Here is a 17,034-nt window from a genome sequence, read left to right as displayed (position 1 = left end):
CGCAACCATCTGGCGGCTGGTTGCCCGGGCGACTATGTGGGTGCCAACTCACGTGATATGACACCACTCCAAGGTTCCTTTCCACACCTTTGATCAACTCAATTGTGAAGAACAAGAAAATATTTACGGAGAAATGTACTGAGCATAGAACAACCAAACACCAATTCCTGTCCAGGCTCAAACTGGTTACGTTGTGGAGAGTCTGGTAACTTCTCGCTCCTTTTGTTCAGTGCTGAAGGCTCTTTCAACTCTAATACTGGGCAGCAGAATGCCAGGAAATTTGATGCTCTACCCGTATTCATAGCTTGTGAGATATGGCATCATATTCAATAAAATGGTTGAAATCTCAAGTCGCAGACAAACCACACAAGAATACGGATTCCAGGGCTTTGCGCCACAAATCACTCAATCAAAGATTCTGGCCTCGTGAAATCCACAGCAGCTGCGAGCGGCTGGCTTCAACACGTCTTTCATTAATCGCAGCCATCAAATCTCCTCTGGGCGATCGAGTATTAGAATATCCTCCAGCGGATTCTTATTTCACACCAACAGATCAGCTGAGAACCCTGCTTTAACCTGAGCTAAGAGCTTCTCCTGCCAAAGCAGACTTGCCGCATTTACAGTGGCACTTTGCAGGACCTGCTCCGCAGACAAGACCTACAAGCGTAATCCAAATTATTTCGTTTGCGCTTCCCCAAGGGATCATCATCATCGCCGCCGCCCCAGCAGATCTGAACATTAACATAAAGTAACATAGAGTAACTCCAGCATCAACCGCGATTTCTAGCGCCTGCAAGTCAGGACTTCAGCATTTTTCGAGGCGCATTTCACAGGGAAGTAACCGCTCCAGCTGAGAGGCCATTTCCAAATACGTGGCTAGGGTTGGCGTGAGAAAGATGTCCTGTAATACCAATCATCAACGCAGTGGCTGATAGCTTGAGGAGTGTAGGCGTGCACAGTCACAAGCATGATAGGAACGAGACACTTCAGTACTCATCTGGATTTCCTGGGAAGGAAATTGTGTGTTCTGCAGTCAATCCATCGGCCTCCCGCACCCATGATCTTGATAAAATTCGCACGACAGCGGAGTTCAGGTGGTGTGCGGCAAGTTGCTCCACTAAGGCGGAATGACGATACAAATGAGCGAGTTGGTGGTTTGTTTGGTCATTGTCCTCAAGAGCGATGAGCATATTAGCCTTCTCCTCCTTCGCCCAGGAGTAAGTCACCTCTCCCCGCTTAAGTTGCCGAGTTCTGACCATGTCGACTACTAGTCGTGGGGAATAGAGCGGTGGGCAGAGAAAGCGGGACAAAGTGAGCAGAGAAGACGAGGCCGAGAGGAAGGTAGAAACCAATTTGATGAAAAGCGAGGAAGATTGGAGGTTCAGGGGTAAGTCACGTGTGACCCTACCGCAGACTCAAAGTCCAACACGGGAACAGAAGGCAGCCGTTGGGCTTAGAAAAACTTAAAAGAGGACGCTACCGCACAAAAAGTAAACCATCCTATCTAAAACTCAGAGAATGATTGGGATAAATATATCATTATAATGCTGGATAAGCGCTACTCTATTTCCGAAAACTAAATGCCAGAATAATAAATGAATAAATAAATAAACAGAGATAGAACATAGAAAAGGAAAAAGATAACGAAAATGCAACCCTAGCCCAGGCTTTCGATCTCCTATATTACATGACACTTCAAGCCAGATTACAATTTCATGAGACCCAAAAGTGAACTGGCTTTAGCTAGATCGAAACGCCTTGGAGTTCCTCCCCAGCGGGTTCTTGAACACTACCTCCATACACAGTCAAAGGAATCACGACCTCAAAAGATTCACAGGAAATACTTTCCAACGACGCCAAGACCATGCCTCTATCATCCCGTTCCACAGTCTCCAGCAGGTTGATTCCAGATGGCCCAAACCCATCATCATCAAGGATGCTACTTGTCACGAATTCGAAGCGAAGCTCCCATTCAAGATTGACCCCTGAAGTGATAATCGTTGGTGTCGCGGAGACAGGAATCGAGGGCGTAAAAGCCACCCTCGTAGCAAACAATGTGTTTTCAAAGCAGCGGGCGTGCATTTTCCGCGTCGCGCGTGTAATGCTCGCGCTGGAGCGGAGGGCAATTGTCGGGCTGACTTTTTCGGTCGTTTCAAGGGACCCTCGTAACGAGTAGCAAGGTAGTGCAGAGCCCGAGAAATCGATCGTGGCGATAATGGTCTCTCCTAGACGATGAGCTGGCCGGTTCAATATTATAACTGCAATCCGTCGTCCGTTGCGAGTTATCTCAAACCGGTTGGCGCTTCGGTCCGACGTCGATAATTGATTGCTTCGCAAAATCGCTAACTCGATTGCGTCTTTACAGGAGAATTGCCCTGTGGGAGAGAAAAGACCTAGACGATTGTCTGTGGACAGCGTTGATGTGGTGATAGATTCGCGCCTAACACAACGATCCAATATCTCATCGACATAAGACAAAAACTCCGGAGCTGAGGTCCACGATTTTACACTTATACTCTTTTCTTTAGTAGCGCGTGCAGGGACTTTTTCGAGTTTTTGTACACGGGCTTCATCTCGAAGCAACACGTATGGTCTCATCAAGTCATGTCCTAGAACAGCTCCTTGGGCTTCAATAGTTTCATAAGTAAGAGTCGATCCATAGATACTGTGCATTGTAAAATAAAGGACTGCGCTCACCATCAACTCCACTGAGGACTCGGAACGGAACATTTATTCGATGGACCTTCTGTGGCTCTTTTGGATTTATGGCACGTTGAGTACCAATGACCAAATTATAGGAAACCTTGATCGCTTTCCCTTTGTGGCTCGCGGGCAAACCCCTTGGCAAGGTAAATGCAAAGGAAAAGCTCTTTTCCTCACCGGGATCCAAACGCAAGTCGACAAACAAAAGAGACTGCGGCGTGGACAGTAGGGGAATTGCCTGGGACGAGGCGACACCTCTCATGTCTCTTAATCCATCGAGTTCGTTACTGGAAAGTAATGTAGATAATGAATCACTCAGATTATTCCATCCGCCAAGGGTTCCCCAAAATCCATTCCGGGCCTTCTCAGTTTTGCGAGAAATATCGCCTCGTGCGGGATTTCCTACCACTCCCTTGCGTTTCACCTCCTCGAATAGAGCCTGATTTATTAACGACCCATCAACGGTAAAAGAAGCGCTAATTTGGGCGTAGCCCATAAGTAGTGTCTGGGAATTATTTTTGCCATGTTTCCCAACGGGTTCCATGTTGGAATGATGCCGTCTATGCCGGATCGGCAGTTGGGGTTTATTTGTATACGTCACATATTCTGACTCAAGTGTCTCGGTTGAATTGTTGCTCAAGGAATAGAACTCTCCACTACTGCGAGTGCTCCCGTTCATGCTAGAAGCGGAAAGTATCTTCATAGCAGGAGTTAAGCGAGTAGGCAGCTCTAGTGTAGGAACATCCTTCGTGTTCAAGGTGGGTGGAGTGATGGAGACAGGGGAAGTATTTTTGCTCGACAGGGTATCACTGGGTGTGGGGGGAGCCTGCGGAAACTTAAAATCAGTTCGTAAGGCAGGCGGAGGGCGCCCTGAATCCCGCTGAATCTGATTTGGTATTTCTGATTGAGGATGTGTAGGCAGCTGAGTTCGGTCCGGAAAGCTTCTTCGACTGGGTAATGGCAAGTTTGGTATCGAATCGTTCCGCGCAGGACTGTAGTTTAAAGGGCGAGAAGCTAAAGAATGTTGTTAGAACAGAGCTGAGTTTCTCTGTATATTAAAAGAAGAAAATTACCAGGATTAGGGTTCTCTCCATATAGCTCATTCTTCTTTGAAAATACTTGAAAGCTTGCAGATCTAGAATGGGCCCTCCCCATCCTTTGGTTAACAGTGGGCGATCCTTGCTTTTCGGGATCTAGGGATATGATAGAAACAGATCTCTTGTGTCTGTGGCCCGGAATTTGGATCCCATTGTGATTCGCGGTAATCGGCGGGAAACTGTGGCTTAGGGAGAGCGGGGAGCTCATAGACGCTGCGCTCCGATGAGATCTGTCGAAACCAGATTGTCGATTCCGAGGGCTTGAGGTTGCCGAACGTCGATTATTGAAAGAGAATGGGTTCAGGGATTTCGCAGGCGAATAATTTCCTCCATTGACCACTCCATTCATAGGACGCGAGCCCCGTCTCGCGTGCTTCTGGGAAGCAGCACTAAGATCCGAACTGGAGCCGCTGGGGGCAACATTCTTGAAGGTAATGGTGCATTCGACATCCTCCCCAGCGAAAATAGTTTGCTCTTTCCATCGCACGAACACCTGTATGTCTGACTGCATGACGAGGGCGGAATATCTCACCACATCGGTGGGTGGTTAATTGAGGTCCACCGCGCGGGTCGGAAATGGGAGTTGACAGTTGTCGGAAACTAATCGAGGAGAAGGCTGGAGCAAAGCTACGAGCGGGGGCATGCTGTCGCAGCGGACAATGGAAAACAACTCAATCATGCGTAAAGGGACATCACAAGATCCACAGGTCAGAACTGATTGTCAATAGTTAACGTCATAACACACGTAAGAAGGGTGCCGGGGACGACTTGAACGTTGTAACTTCGCGGTAAAGATTGTAGGAACAACCTAGCAGGTGGGAAGCTGTGGCTGGAGTGCTTAGCGGCGGCTGAATAGCTTTATATTACACGCCACCTTGAACTCTGTCATTTGAGAACGTAAATTACAGCATTGGAATAGTAATCGTATCGTATCGTATCGTATCGTATCGTATCGTATCGTAAAACTATGCCTCAGGCTTATTTTAGTATCCTGAGCTTCGGGAATAACTAAGGCTTTCAATCGAGAATATCAATCAGGAACCCCCATAATGAGTTCTATAGACGAGTCATTTAAAGTCCTTTGATTCCAGCATTCTAGATATAGATACCATTACTTCGAGCTAGGCTCGACGCTTCTTCTCAAGAACCTGAGTATCGGAAACATCAGCAAAACTTGACCTGTGCGGTCGAACGCCAATTTCCGACAACTGATTCCAAATTCTTTTATGTCGTTTTTCCCAACGTTCCCGCCGTTCTGCAGCAATCTCCGGGCTTGGCCGCCATTTGCTTTTCAGGATGCGCCGGATTGCTTCCGGAGACACCTTGTATTCTTGCGCGAGGGCCGGAGTCGAATATGTGGCAGGGTCCTGTTGATGTAAATGTCGGATGGTATCGAGGGTATCTGGGTGAAGGCGTTTTCGTGGATTCCACCCCTCCGGGAACTTCTTCTTTAAAGCTCTTTTCTGTATTTGCCAGGGCTCCAGCTCCCGGGGGTTGTCGGAATTTTCTCGTTTTTGCGTTGCAGATTTCGAGCTGCAAGGGATTTTTGACTTTGGATCATGCTTTAGAATGGCACGGGAGGCTTTGGTGGTCGATTTAGAATTGAGGTTTTTATCTCTTTGATCGGAGTTGGGCCTACGTTCGTCAGTTCGATGTGGCTGGTCGGTGGCCGAAGAGCAGCTGGGTGATAGCTCAAGAGTCTCTGATGATTGTGAAAGTATTGGGAAATAATTGCTAAATGAGCGAAAGGAAGCAGGTTGCCAAATTTTGGTCGTACATTGTCGACAGGAGGTGGTCAAGCTATTTTTTCTGTAGTATGTTGTAGGAAGCAGAGGGCGGATACCCAGGAAGCTTCTTAGCAACCCTGATATGACAAATGCAGAGGGCAATGAGGTTGGCTTCGCCATCGAAACGAAGATTGTGGTGCCTCGCACTCCTTTGCAATCCTGTAAATTTGTAGCAAAATGAAGCGACTCCTTTCAGTGCTATTGACTTTGCGGGACAAAGCACGTGATGCGTATTTGGGACTGAACATTACCGCTAGATTAAAAGGAGTTGGGTTCATCAACTTTGCGTATAATTCCCCGCAAACAGCAGGCCATGAGATTTTCAACTGTTTCTGCGCTGCCAACTTTTATTTTGGCAGTGTCATCAAATGGACAAGGTCACTATGTTGCGATTTGTCAGACAAAGCAATAATGCTCTTTTTATGCTGAATGAGACTCAGTAAGATGCTGGGCAATCTAACACAAACTTATAGATTTTATTTCTCCTAGCAGTATCACATTGGAATTTAGATGGTTTACATTAGCGAAACAAGAACGACACCACCTTGAGACGAGTTTGGTTGATATTGAAACAAAGCTTATTGGCATCCCATTTGGCCATTTCGGCAATATTTAAAATAAGAATGATGTCCCATCAAACCTTCAACAAAATCTCTATGTAGAGAGCGCGGATCCAGCCATGTCATCCGAAGATCAGCGATTTTGTATTGGCCCAACGGCCGATTATATGTTCTGGTACGGCAGACTTGCTAACTTAGAGAGTAGAACGCGGCCCTTGTAATACTATCCCCAGTTAGCCTCCTCCCTCTACCCTAGTTGGCTAAACGACAAAGCTGACCAGTTGCTTTCAAGAGAAATCTCCGAAGGACTATCTGGTTTCTATAAAAAAAAAGGAATCTGCGTGGACGAGAAGATATGGCAAACCTCATCCTGTCCGATTTCCGCATGTGGTCAATTTTGAAGGCATAAATTCGCTGGACAACCACCTCGGACTTCTCAACTAGTATATATGGCTGTTGCCCCGTGTCTACTGGGAGGTGACTCCCACTGTGAATTTAACGGCCCTACTTTGCGCCACCCAGTTAAAGAAAACCCATCCACATTGCCAGAACCAGCAGTATTGATGATGCTCAGATCTCACACCCGGGAATATATTTGTCCGGAAACACACAAGATTTCCTGCATCATAGACTTGCAACATGCTCTGATACCCCAGAGGAGGAGCGATGTGTTTCAGGAGCAGTGACCATTTCAGGATCATGAAGAAGATGTTGACTGATACTCCAGACCGTGACAATGTTGCCATACGACTCTAACAACTATGAATGCGATATGGATAGCCCAGCAAGAGGTGTGAAACTTGATCGTTGATATAACTAGATCGCACCAGCTTTTCGCATTAAGGAGTATTTATTGTCCACATCCCTAACATATACATATACTTAGGGTTTTTATAACTTAGATAAGTCTACTCACGAATCTAGCCAGCCCTCGGCGCCAAAGAGCAATCAATTTGCACCAATCATTCCTGTTCATCAGCTCCAGCCTTAAACTCATCCTCGTACACACCGACTGAAACTCGCCTCGCCAGAAACTCAACCTGTTCATGGACGTAATTCCTCGTTTGCTCATTAACGCCAGGAGTATCACCCTCACCTAGCATTCTTGGGCTCGACTCAAACGGGTACATGCTTACGCTCTCGTCGCCAGCCTGGGTGCTGGCGAAACTGCTTCGTTGGCCAATGGAGCGACTGGTTGAGGATCGGCGGAGCATTTGGGATTTGGAGGGCCGAGGCTTTGAAAAACGGGATAATATATCGTCGAAGTAATGTGATGCGGCGGTAACTGGAGTTCGTGGAGTATGTGGAAGGCGGCAGGTAATTCTGTTCATGAATTAAGTTGTCAGCAGGTAATCGCCCAATCTACAGGCCCTATTTGCCCATATCTTAATTACATACCCGGTATCATGTATCATTTTTGCGATCAGGCCAGTCCAACCGCACTGATGAGAAGCCCCAAGGCCTCGACCAGTATCCGCATCAAAAAATTCATGAAACCAGAGATAATCCTTCCAGTGGGGGTCAAAATCAAGGATATTGTTTCCACCATTGACAGCTCTTCGATCATCATCACCCCTGACAAAGAGATGCTGCAAACGGTGTTGGATTTCTTCAGCCACCTGACCCAAGTTCATATAGTCTCCAGAGCCAGTTGGACATTCAATTCGGAATGAATCCCCATAAAACATATGAAACCTCAGAAGCGACTCGATCAGCAAAAAATTGACACAGAGCCAGATTGGTCCTCTCCAATTGCTATTGCCGCCAAAGAGTCCGCTGTCGGAGTCACCTGGTACATATCCTACTTTGAATTCTTGGCCATTCACTTCCATTGAATAGGGGTGTTTGGAATGATATTTCGACATGGAGCGTATCCCATGGTCTGCAAGGAATTCGGTCTCGTCAAGCATTCGTTTGAGGATCTTCTCCAACCTCTCTTTGCTCACCAGAGAGAGAAGACGTCTGTCGTCCTTACCGCGGCGCTTCATACTAGCTATGTTACGTTCAGCGACGTCGAATTTGTTATCAATAAACCAATTCATTCGTCGCTTGAAATCAGGAAACTTGTTGATAAGCTCTGGTTCCAGGGTAAGCACAGCATATAGTGGTATTAATCCCACAAGGGATCGGACAGGTAATTGATGGCTCCACGGGCCCCCATAAGAAATTGCATCGTAATAGAACCTAGATACAATTAATGAATATGTCGCCAAATGAATCGTCTATAGAACTTAAAAGGCTTACCCATCCTCTTCGTTCCATAAAGACGATTGTTCGTTTCCAACCCTGAAAGTCATCGCGTCGCTGATCAGGATAAAGTGCTCGAAAAATTTTGAAGCAACTGACCATCGTTAGAACAAATTGAACGTGAAAGCTTGGTGTGAATGTCTTACTGTCTTCATATATCCTTCGGTGCTTTGCCAATTCCAGTGCGATGTTAAGCATCGAGAGAGAGTAAAATGCCATCCATCCAGTGCTGTCAGCCTGTTCGAGGACACCGCCTGTTGGTAACGGTTCCGACCTATTGAAAAGACCAATATTGTCCAAGCCTAGGAAACCGCCCTCGAAAATATTTTTGCCGTCGAAATCTTTTCTGTTAACCCACCATGTAAAATTCATGAGCAACTTTTGGAACACCCTTTCCAGGAAATCCAGGTCCTGTCGACCATACATTTTTCTTTCAATTTTAAAAATTCGGAAAACTGCCCAAGCGTGTACGGGAGGGTTGACATCGCCAAAGTTCCATTCGTAGGCCGGAATCTGTCCATTAGGGTGCATGTACCATTCTCTAGTAAGGAGGTCAAGCTGTTTCTTAGAAAACTCGGGATCCACCATAGCAAGGGGAATGCAATGAAAAGCAGTGTCCCACGCAGCGAAGAAAGGGTACTCCCATGAATCAGGCATGGACAAAACATCATCGATATGCAAGTGCTTCCACTTCTGATTGCGAATTGCTTTTCTTTCCGACGGAGGCGGCGGCAACCCTGGGTCACCTTCTGCCCACTGGTCCCATATGAATTGATAATGCTGTTTTGTCCACATCATCCCAGAAAGAGCTTGTCGCTGAATGTTCCTCAAATCATCCGCCATCGGCAAAGGGCTGATGCGGTAGTAAAAGTCGTCGGCTTCTTCAACGCGCTTTTCGATAATATTATCCAAAACCTCCTCATCCACATAGAGATCATTCCTTTTGGATATGCGGAATCGAACAACAGCGCATTCCCCAGGAGGGACGCCATCTCCTTCATCGAAAGCATACCATGCCGCAAACTTGGTGCCCTGACACTCTGGATTAATGGCTTCCTTCTCTTCGTCAACAATATACCTATGAAAGGCATCCTTAACATATGGCTGCTCGTTGTCTGTACCATACAGAAATTTGGCATTGCTTTCGTTTTCAGTGAATAGAGAACGAGGCACGACATTCTCTTTCGCGCTATCGGCAGTAGAGGGGTGATGGTGATAGTTGGACATATCGAGTACCTATCTTGCAGTGGTCTGACTGGACAGTTAATGGGCCAATTTTTTTGAGTGACGGTTTTTTTCCATTCTCGCGGCCCCATGCCCATGTGTTCCTGAACCAAACGTGCGGGATGATGTGTAACGGAGCGGGTTCCGGGCCCCGGTTGTACGCGATGACACGAAAGAGCAATTCATCTTCATCCTCCTTTGCTGTTTCAATAAAGATGTCCCAGTAGCGATTATCTTCAAAAATTCCTGTGTCAAGAATCTGGTACTCCCTATCCTGTTTCCCACGCCTTGCATTTTCTTCCACAAGATCTTGATAAGGGAATTTCTTTTGTGGATATTTGTACAAATATTTCATGTATGAATGCTGTATTCCGTAGTTAATTAGCTATTAGATTATGCAAAATCACAAAAATAACCATTGGCTTACTGTTGGAGTATTATCCAAGTGGAAATGAGCTTCTTTGATGCTTTCGCCATGGTTTCCTTGTGGGTTAGATAGTCCAAAAAGCCGCTCTTTGAGAAAATCACTACTCAAATTTTAGTAGTTTTTCAGCCAGAGCAAGGGTTCCCAGGTACTCCCTACTCTTTCTCATTCCAGAAGGCAAAGGCTATATTCTGGAGACCGTGGGTATCTGATACTCCGGCAATTCCGTCCTCTCCCCAACGGTATGTTCTCGATCTAGCATGATCATGAGGGAAGTCTTGAATTTGGATAAACTGTAAGTCAATGCTGCATTCTGTGTATGATATTCAAAACCTACAACGCCATGCATCTCCGTCCGCGCTGTGAGGTTTTGCTGGTCAGACCAGGAATAGTTTCTTGCATCTTGCATACCGGGCAGGACACTCACGAATAGTCCTCACGGACTGAGCCGTTCAAATTGTTAGCTGCGAATTTCGTCGCGAACTCCGGATGTACCAACTAACCTGTTGCCCACTGTCTTTCTGCGACATATGGTCCCCATTTTTTCCAGTATTTTATTCGCTTCCGATCCTCATGTAGTCGTTTCTCTTCCTCACAACGGTATTGGGAGTCGTCCATGAAAGCCAAAGGTCTCAAATAATATCTAAACAGGGGCCGAAGAACCAATTGTGGGAGATCTTCCCGCCCAGCAGTGTTAGTTACGCCAGTCTAATACTGTAAAAGTTGGGCCTCGTTCTCTTCCACAAAGCCCAACTTACGGCAAAACCCAGAATGCAGCAATGACGTTGTTAAGTTGAATCGCTAGGGACTCTCGCTGCGCACCGTTGAATGAGTGGCGATGAATCTTGAGAACTTAGACAGTGAATAAATCAGCGATAATCGCCTGATACGGAATATGGCGCGCCAATTCAGCCATTCAAATTAAAACCTACAAAGTAAAATATTTCCTCTCGATATGGGATCTTGGTGCGGGGCAGGGAACATAAATTTTCCGCCATCGAACCCTGGAAATTTATCGGAGACTCAGACTCCTGAGAAAAATCACACCGTACGGCAAAGCGCCTTTACCAGCCGGAAATCTTCCTGATGCTCACATCTCGCAATGTCGGCGTCCTTGGTGGCGGCCAATTGGGCAGAATGCTCATGGAGGCCGCAAACCGCCTGAATATACAGATGACCGTCCTGGATGTTGATAATGCCCCCGCAAAACAAATCAGCGCCCACCACGGCCATATTACCGGCTCCTTTTCTGACCGTACTTCAGTAAGCAGGTTAGCAGGCTCATGCGACGTCATTACTGCAGAAATTGAACATGTGGATACCTATGCGCTTGAGGAAGTGGAAGGGCAAGTCGAAGTCCAACCTAGTTGGCAAAGCATTCGAATTATCCAGGATAAATTTGCGCAGAAAGAGCATTTGTCCCGCTATGCAATCCCAATGGCAGAGTATAGGGAACTGAAATCCAATACCGTTGAGGAGTTGGAAGCAATTGGAGAAGAGCTTGGTTATCCACTTATGCTTAAGTCTAAAACACTGGCTTACGACGGACGTGGTAAGATCTTTTATTACGCCTTCTTTACTCATTTCTTGCCATGGCACTATCTAATTGATGTTATAAATTTTTTAGGAAATTATACTGTTAACTCAAAAGCATCAATCCCGGCGGCCTTCGATGCTCTAAAAGACCGACCCCTCTACGCCGAGAAATGGGCGAGCTTCAAAATGGTATGCGACTTCAACTGTCTTATGAACAGCAAGGGCCCCATTTCTGACACTGCAATAGGAACTGGCTGTCATGGTTGTTAAAACGAAAGACGGCGTTCTATCCTACCCAACCGTCGAAACCGTCCAAGAAGATTCAATATGCAAGCTCGTATATGCCCCATCCAGGGGTGTCTCAGAAACAATTGACAAGAAAGCCCAGGAGCTAGCAAGAAACGCAGTCACAGCATTTGAAGGAAATGGCGTATTTGGCGTCGAAATGTTCCTCTTGGAAGATGATTCCCTGCTGCTATGTGAACTTGCCAGTCGCATTCATAACTCCGGCCACTACACCATCGAAGCTTGCCCCATGTCCCAGTTCGAAGCACATTTACGAGCCATTCTTAACCTCCCCATACCTCAACAAAGCCTCCAAATCCGCCAACCAGCAATCATGGTAAACATCCTTGGAGGCTCAACGCCAGACTCACATCTCAAAGTCGCTGAGCGAGCCCTCTCAATACCAAATGCTAGCATTCATCTCTATAGCAAGGGTGCTGCGCGCCCAGGGCGGAAAATGGGACACGTTACCATCACTGCACGTACAATGAACGAAGCAGAGTCTCTTGTCCAACCGCTGCTCGGCCCCACAGATGCCATCGTCGCCACACTTAAATCACCTATCCTTTTCCATCCACCCAGACCGACCAGTGCTCGACGTAGACCCACCATTGGTGTAGTGATGGGGTCCGATAGCGATCTCAAAACGCTAATACCCGGCCTCAACCTTCTAAAATACACTTTCGGCATCGAGCCTGAAGTTGACATTACTTCCGCTCACCGCACGCCTGAATACATGGCTGAGTACGCCTCTACCGCTGCCTCGCGGGGTATCAAGGTCATAATCGCCGCGGCTGGGGGTGCAGCGCATCTCCCCGGCATGGCAGCTGCCCACACCTCACTGCCCGTTATCGGAGTGCCGGTAAAGGGGAGCTCGTTGGACGGTGTTGATAGTCTGTACAGTATCGTGCAAATGCCAAGAGGCGTCCCCGTTGCTGCTGTGGGGATTAATAACAGCATAAATGCGGCGCTTCTGGCGGCGCGGATACTGGGTGCTTTTGATGAGCAGCTACGGAGAAAGGTAGAGGAGTATGCAAAAATTGCTAAGGTGGAGAATTTGGATGTGAAAGGGGCAAAGATGAGGGAGATTGGATGGGAGAAGTACTTTGAGCAAATGTCGAAATAAAATGAAAATTTGTGAAATGACGTAATTTATTTTCCTGTTGATTTCGCATGCTAAAGATAGAATGGCTGGCGATCGATGGTATAGACAAAATGAAGACTTCTCACCCTAGGTATCAGACCCCTCAAGCCGTTGATTCATGCTCACAGAATCAGATCAAGACGGCATAGTAAGATTAATTCATACATTATTTATTTAAAATTATGTAGCAAGAGTGGCGCATCGGGCAGCACAGCATGCAACAGCGAGGTTCGCGAATGCGAGGAGGATAAAGTGGTATCTATGAAACATGATCTACAGAATTGCGAACACAATATTTAATGAAAATATAATAGGTCTAACATGGAGGAGGAAAGAGAATGCTAAAAGTCCTATATGCAGTATACTGAATGAGTCACTATTGTTGAATTATTATATATTTCATCTCCATACTTTCCAAAAATATGTATATTTTGCTAATGGGGATGTATACTATCAAACTATCCCACTACGTTAAATGAGATATTTCCCATTAGCACCAATGGGTTCGGTTCGTAATAACGATATGCGCATGCTCATGCGTGGTCAAAAGTATATCGCTTCCAACTCGGCTTGACGGGTCGTGCATAAGAGGCGAATGATCGAAACATGGTCCGATTGAAGGCCCCGATCCAGCTCCTTCACCTCTTCACATCGGAGACCGAAGATCGGAGAATACGCAATACACCCAGGCATGCGATCCTTCAAATTTCGTTATTTGTCCCTGAAGTAGGGCCTTGTGTCTCAGAATTGTACTCCTACCTCTTAATAGGATCAAAGTCAGGCCTGAATCGCTTTTTGAAGACTACTTCTGAAGGGCAGCTATGTCTCCCTTCCTATGGCTTCTGCTCTGTGCAACTTCGGCTCTGATCAATCAGCTGCTTCCATTTCGACCCCAGCTTATATACAGAAGAATTAATAGATAATATTGAGAGAGAGAATAAATCAGCTATGCAGCAGCAGATAGCCCGCATGGAGTGCGAGATAAAATGCTTTAGCTATAAAAAAGTAAAGTCAAAGGGAGACATTAAAAGCTAGGGACATTGAAAGAAATAGAGCGAAAAGTGGTGGAAGCGGCTGTCTGTGGAATTATTGAGCGACAGAAATTGGGCCATTGGGAGGGGAAAGGGGAGGAAGGGTAATATTAAAAAGGGTCGTATAAAAATGAAAGCAGCAATGAGAAAGGGTGAATGAATGAAATGGTGGGGTATTCAATGAAATTATTAAAATGACTGGAATGGGTTCAAATAGCACTAAAAAGGAAAAGACACTAAAAAGGAAAAGAGGGAAAACAAGCATAAAAAATTTGAGATGAGCCTTCAACGAGGGGATGGATGGGGGTATATGGAGGTAGGTACTGTAATCTATGTGTGTGTATGAACGACGCATCGTGAGGCATTGGTTGTTAAATAAAGGAAAGAAAATAAAAGAAGCTAGGGGGAAAAGTAAAAGGCTCAAGAGAAGGAGAGAGAAAGGAATGAGGTATCAGAAATGGAAGCAGATATTGTATCCTGTCATATCTTTATGCAAGCTGTTGTGAGAAAAGGAGGACAAAAACGGGGGGGTTAGTCTGCATGTTTTTGGCAATCAAAGAGAGTGAGGAATTTCTTAATTCTTATGGAGGCTAAGAGCCGCAGGCTCCAGTATTCCTTGACTTGCTGCAGTGGGAGTCTTTAGACAGAGAAGCAAGAAACAGACGTGACAAACAAATGAAGAGGGTCCCTTTCTCGTTCACACTGTTTCTATTACGAATTTCGATCCATGTCACTGTCCTTCTCTTTTGACTCGCTTCTGGTGAGACCGTCGTCGCGCTTAGCGCTACTATCGGCATCGCTGGACGTAGTTGCTGAAGTCGAACCATCCGTGAACCCTTTGTCCGATTGGTCTGATATAGGAGATGATAAGAGCTACTGACCATGTCTTTCCTCCGCATCCTGGCCGGATGTTATTGTCTCTGCCATGTCACCTTCCGGTTGGTCAGGGCAACTTTCCGTACTATTGGAAGGTTGTTCCTCCGGGGAAACGGAACGGGAACTTGTTTCTCTCAGGCGCATTTCAGCCTCCCTGATTCTTGCTTCCAGAGCCTCCAGCTCGCGGTTTTGAATCGTGACCATTTGTTGCCTGGAGAAGCACAAGAAAAAAATACATTATCAGTAAATGTGGAGAGCAATGTGGAGAGCAAAGAACTCGTGGAATAGGCGTGGCTGCCATAATGTAGTGGATGTATTTGAGTATTTGAGTGTTGATTCTTATTGTAGAGTCGCCATGATATCATTTGCAGACAGCTAGAGAGCCGATTGAATTGATTGGATGTTGATATGCGTACTTATAGTGGACAGATTGTGTCAGGCTGTCAACCTCATTATCCAGCATGAAGGCGTTATCAAGGGCAGCAGCAAGGGAACGGGCCATGGTCCTGCATTGAACTGGTCAACGAAGCCTTGTAAGCAGAAATTCGAAGAGGAGGTAGTACGAACGACTGAGGCCGTCCGGTAGGCTTCCATTCTTCTTCTATGTCCGACATGTTTGTAGCGAATGTGGTTGGCAAGGCGGTCGCTGGAGGTACACAGCGTGGAGATTTGTATACGGAGCTTGGAAATCGAAGAAATGTAGATAGACACGGAGAGAATTGAGGGAGTGGTAGATGAGACCAGAGCCAGCTGAGAGTCCAGGCGAGTAATCTGTGTTTTAAAACATGGAGGGGGGATGGATAGGATGGTGGGAGGCGCGGGAGGTGAGAGGCGAGGTGAGTTCCTGTGAGTTAAATTAAAGTTGTTAGAGACGCGAGACCTCCCCTGGGCCCAATTCTAATCTTGGACTAATCATGGAGGAGAGAGGCGTGACAGGCTCGGAGCCACAGCCAGCAGCCTGTAGGGATATTAAGCAAACGCTAGTGTACCTGCGCTCGGGGACCCTCACGGAGCAAACGCCACTATCGACTTGGACTTTGGATTGTGTGGCCCGTGTGGGCTTCCAGGCAGTGCTCGTGCTCCCCTCTCTTACACTCTGGCAGGCTGACCAGACTCGTCCAACAGGGGATAGGGGGGAGTGGAGAGGAGGGAAAATTTGAATAACAGAGCCAAAGGGAGCGGAAGGCGAAACCGGGGGAGGCAAGGTTAAAAAAAGGAACACGGAACCAGCGAGTCTGGCATATCCTTTGCTATTCCCTGCTCTCGTGTTTGTTTGTTGACCTGCCCCTGAAACATGGGGATGACTCAGAATGTGTCCCGTGACTGGCTGTGTTTTCACGTGACAATGCCGCATCCAAAGTCCCGTTGTCTCCCATCGTCATGAGCTCGACCCGTAGCATCCAAGAAACGCCGATTCCATCTATTTTCCATCACCAGGTTCTTCGAGGAGACTCAGTTGCCTTCGTCACGCCGCAAGTTCCCTGCTCAGTCGACACCCCAGCGTGGATGTGGTTGTGGAAGACATCGTGATGGTCTGAAAGTGCCCACCCTTCATATCTCAGAAAACTCCACCCCAAACCGCGGACTACTCCCACCGTGGCTACCACCGTTGAGGACAACAACGCCCTGTCTGGTCGACCTGACTGGCAATGGGGGATGCCGTCGTTGTCATCCTACACTCCTTTTGAATCGCTACTCTTTTTCCAGTTCCTCAGCACCCTTGAATCCCGGCCATCCAACTTCTCGCCTATATCAGAGCTTCTGACCAATAACTCGTTCGTCCGCCAAAATGCGACCTTCGACAAGGACAGACTGACCCCTCAGGCCCTAGAGGCGCTTTATACAAAATTAGTACAAGAAGAGCTGCAAAACAGAGAGGGAACCCAGTCGGGACACGGTTCCAATGGATATAACTCGGATGCGGCGAACTCGAATCCGAAGAAAAGGAAGATACAGGATCAGTCGTCCAAACTCGTGCTTGATGGCGCTTCCTATTCTGTGGTGATTCCTACCCTTGTCGCTCGTTTATATGCCAGGTACAAGGAACGCGTGACACGGGAGATTGAAGACGAAGAACATAAATACGCCAGAATCAAAGAGGAAATCAAGAGGCTGGAGGA

The 17,034-nt window shown here is 46.8% G+C and overlaps 6 protein-coding genes across 6 annotated transcripts; 2 read left to right on the top strand and 4 right to left on the bottom strand.

Annotated features, from left to right (window-relative positions):
• Positions 1–571: 571 nt before the first annotated feature.
• Positions 572–1,259, bottom strand: HCAG_03813 (predicted protein; the record flags this gene model as incomplete). The annotated part of the gene is made up of 2 exons (XM_001541665.1): positions 572–790; positions 1,080–1,259. 2 exons carry the CDS (start codon positions 1,257–1,259, stop codon positions 572–574), a joined length of 399 nt encoding a protein of 132 aa, XP_001541715.1.
• A 484-nt stretch (positions 1,260–1,743) lies between these two features.
• HCAG_03812 (conserved hypothetical protein) lies at positions 1,744–4,311 on the bottom strand (the record flags this gene model as incomplete). Its single annotated transcript, XM_001541664.1, has 3 exons — positions 1,744–2,609; positions 2,698–3,717; positions 3,777–4,311. 3 exons carry the CDS (start codon positions 4,309–4,311, stop codon positions 1,744–1,746), a joined length of 2,421 nt encoding a protein of 806 aa, XP_001541714.1.
• Positions 4,312–4,685: 374 nt separating this feature from the next.
• On the bottom strand, positions 4,686–5,865 carry HCAG_03811 (predicted protein; the record flags this gene model as incomplete). The annotated part of the gene is made up of 3 exons (XM_001541663.1): positions 4,686–4,765; positions 5,044–5,333; positions 5,735–5,865. The coding sequence occupies 3 exons, from the start codon at positions 5,863–5,865 to the stop codon at positions 4,686–4,688; spliced, it is 501 nt and encodes a 166-aa protein (XP_001541713.1).
• Positions 5,866–7,109: 1,244 nt separating this feature from the next.
• HCAG_03810 (conserved hypothetical protein) lies at positions 7,110–10,660 on the bottom strand (the record flags this gene model as incomplete). The annotated part of the gene is made up of 7 exons (XM_001541662.1): positions 7,110–7,470; positions 7,546–8,331; positions 8,392–8,488; positions 8,541–9,472; positions 9,729–9,982; positions 10,380–10,402; positions 10,546–10,660. The coding sequence occupies 7 exons, from the start codon at positions 10,658–10,660 to the stop codon at positions 7,110–7,112; spliced, it is 2,568 nt and encodes an 855-aa protein (XP_001541712.1).
• Positions 10,661–11,185: 525 nt separating this feature from the next.
• Positions 11,186–12,989, top strand: HCAG_03809 (phosphoribosylaminoimidazole carboxylase; the record flags this gene model as incomplete). The annotated part of the gene is made up of 3 exons (XM_001541661.1): positions 11,186–11,594; positions 11,670–11,767; positions 11,826–12,989. The coding sequence occupies 3 exons, from the start codon at positions 11,186–11,188 to the stop codon at positions 12,987–12,989; spliced, it is 1,671 nt and encodes a 556-aa protein (XP_001541711.1).
• A 624-nt stretch (positions 12,990–13,613) lies between these two features.
• HCAG_03808 (predicted protein) lies at positions 13,614–13,874 on the top strand (the record flags this gene model as incomplete). Its single annotated transcript, XM_001541660.1, has 1 exon — positions 13,614–13,874. The coding sequence occupies one exon, from the start codon at positions 13,614–13,616 to the stop codon at positions 13,872–13,874; it is 261 nt and encodes an 86-aa protein (XP_001541710.1).
• Positions 13,875–17,034: the final 3,160 nt, after the last annotated feature.

Source organism: Histoplasma capsulatum, genomic scaffold (assembly GCF_000149585.1).
Source record: "Histoplasma capsulatum NAm1 scaffold_3 genomic scaffold, whole genome shotgun sequence".
In the NCBI taxonomy this organism is placed as follows: domain Eukaryota; kingdom Fungi; phylum Ascomycota; class Eurotiomycetes; order Onygenales; family Ajellomycetaceae; genus Histoplasma; species Histoplasma mississippiense.
The sequence above is the reverse complement of the archived record's forward strand: the minus strand, read 5'-3'. Positions and strand labels throughout refer to the sequence as shown.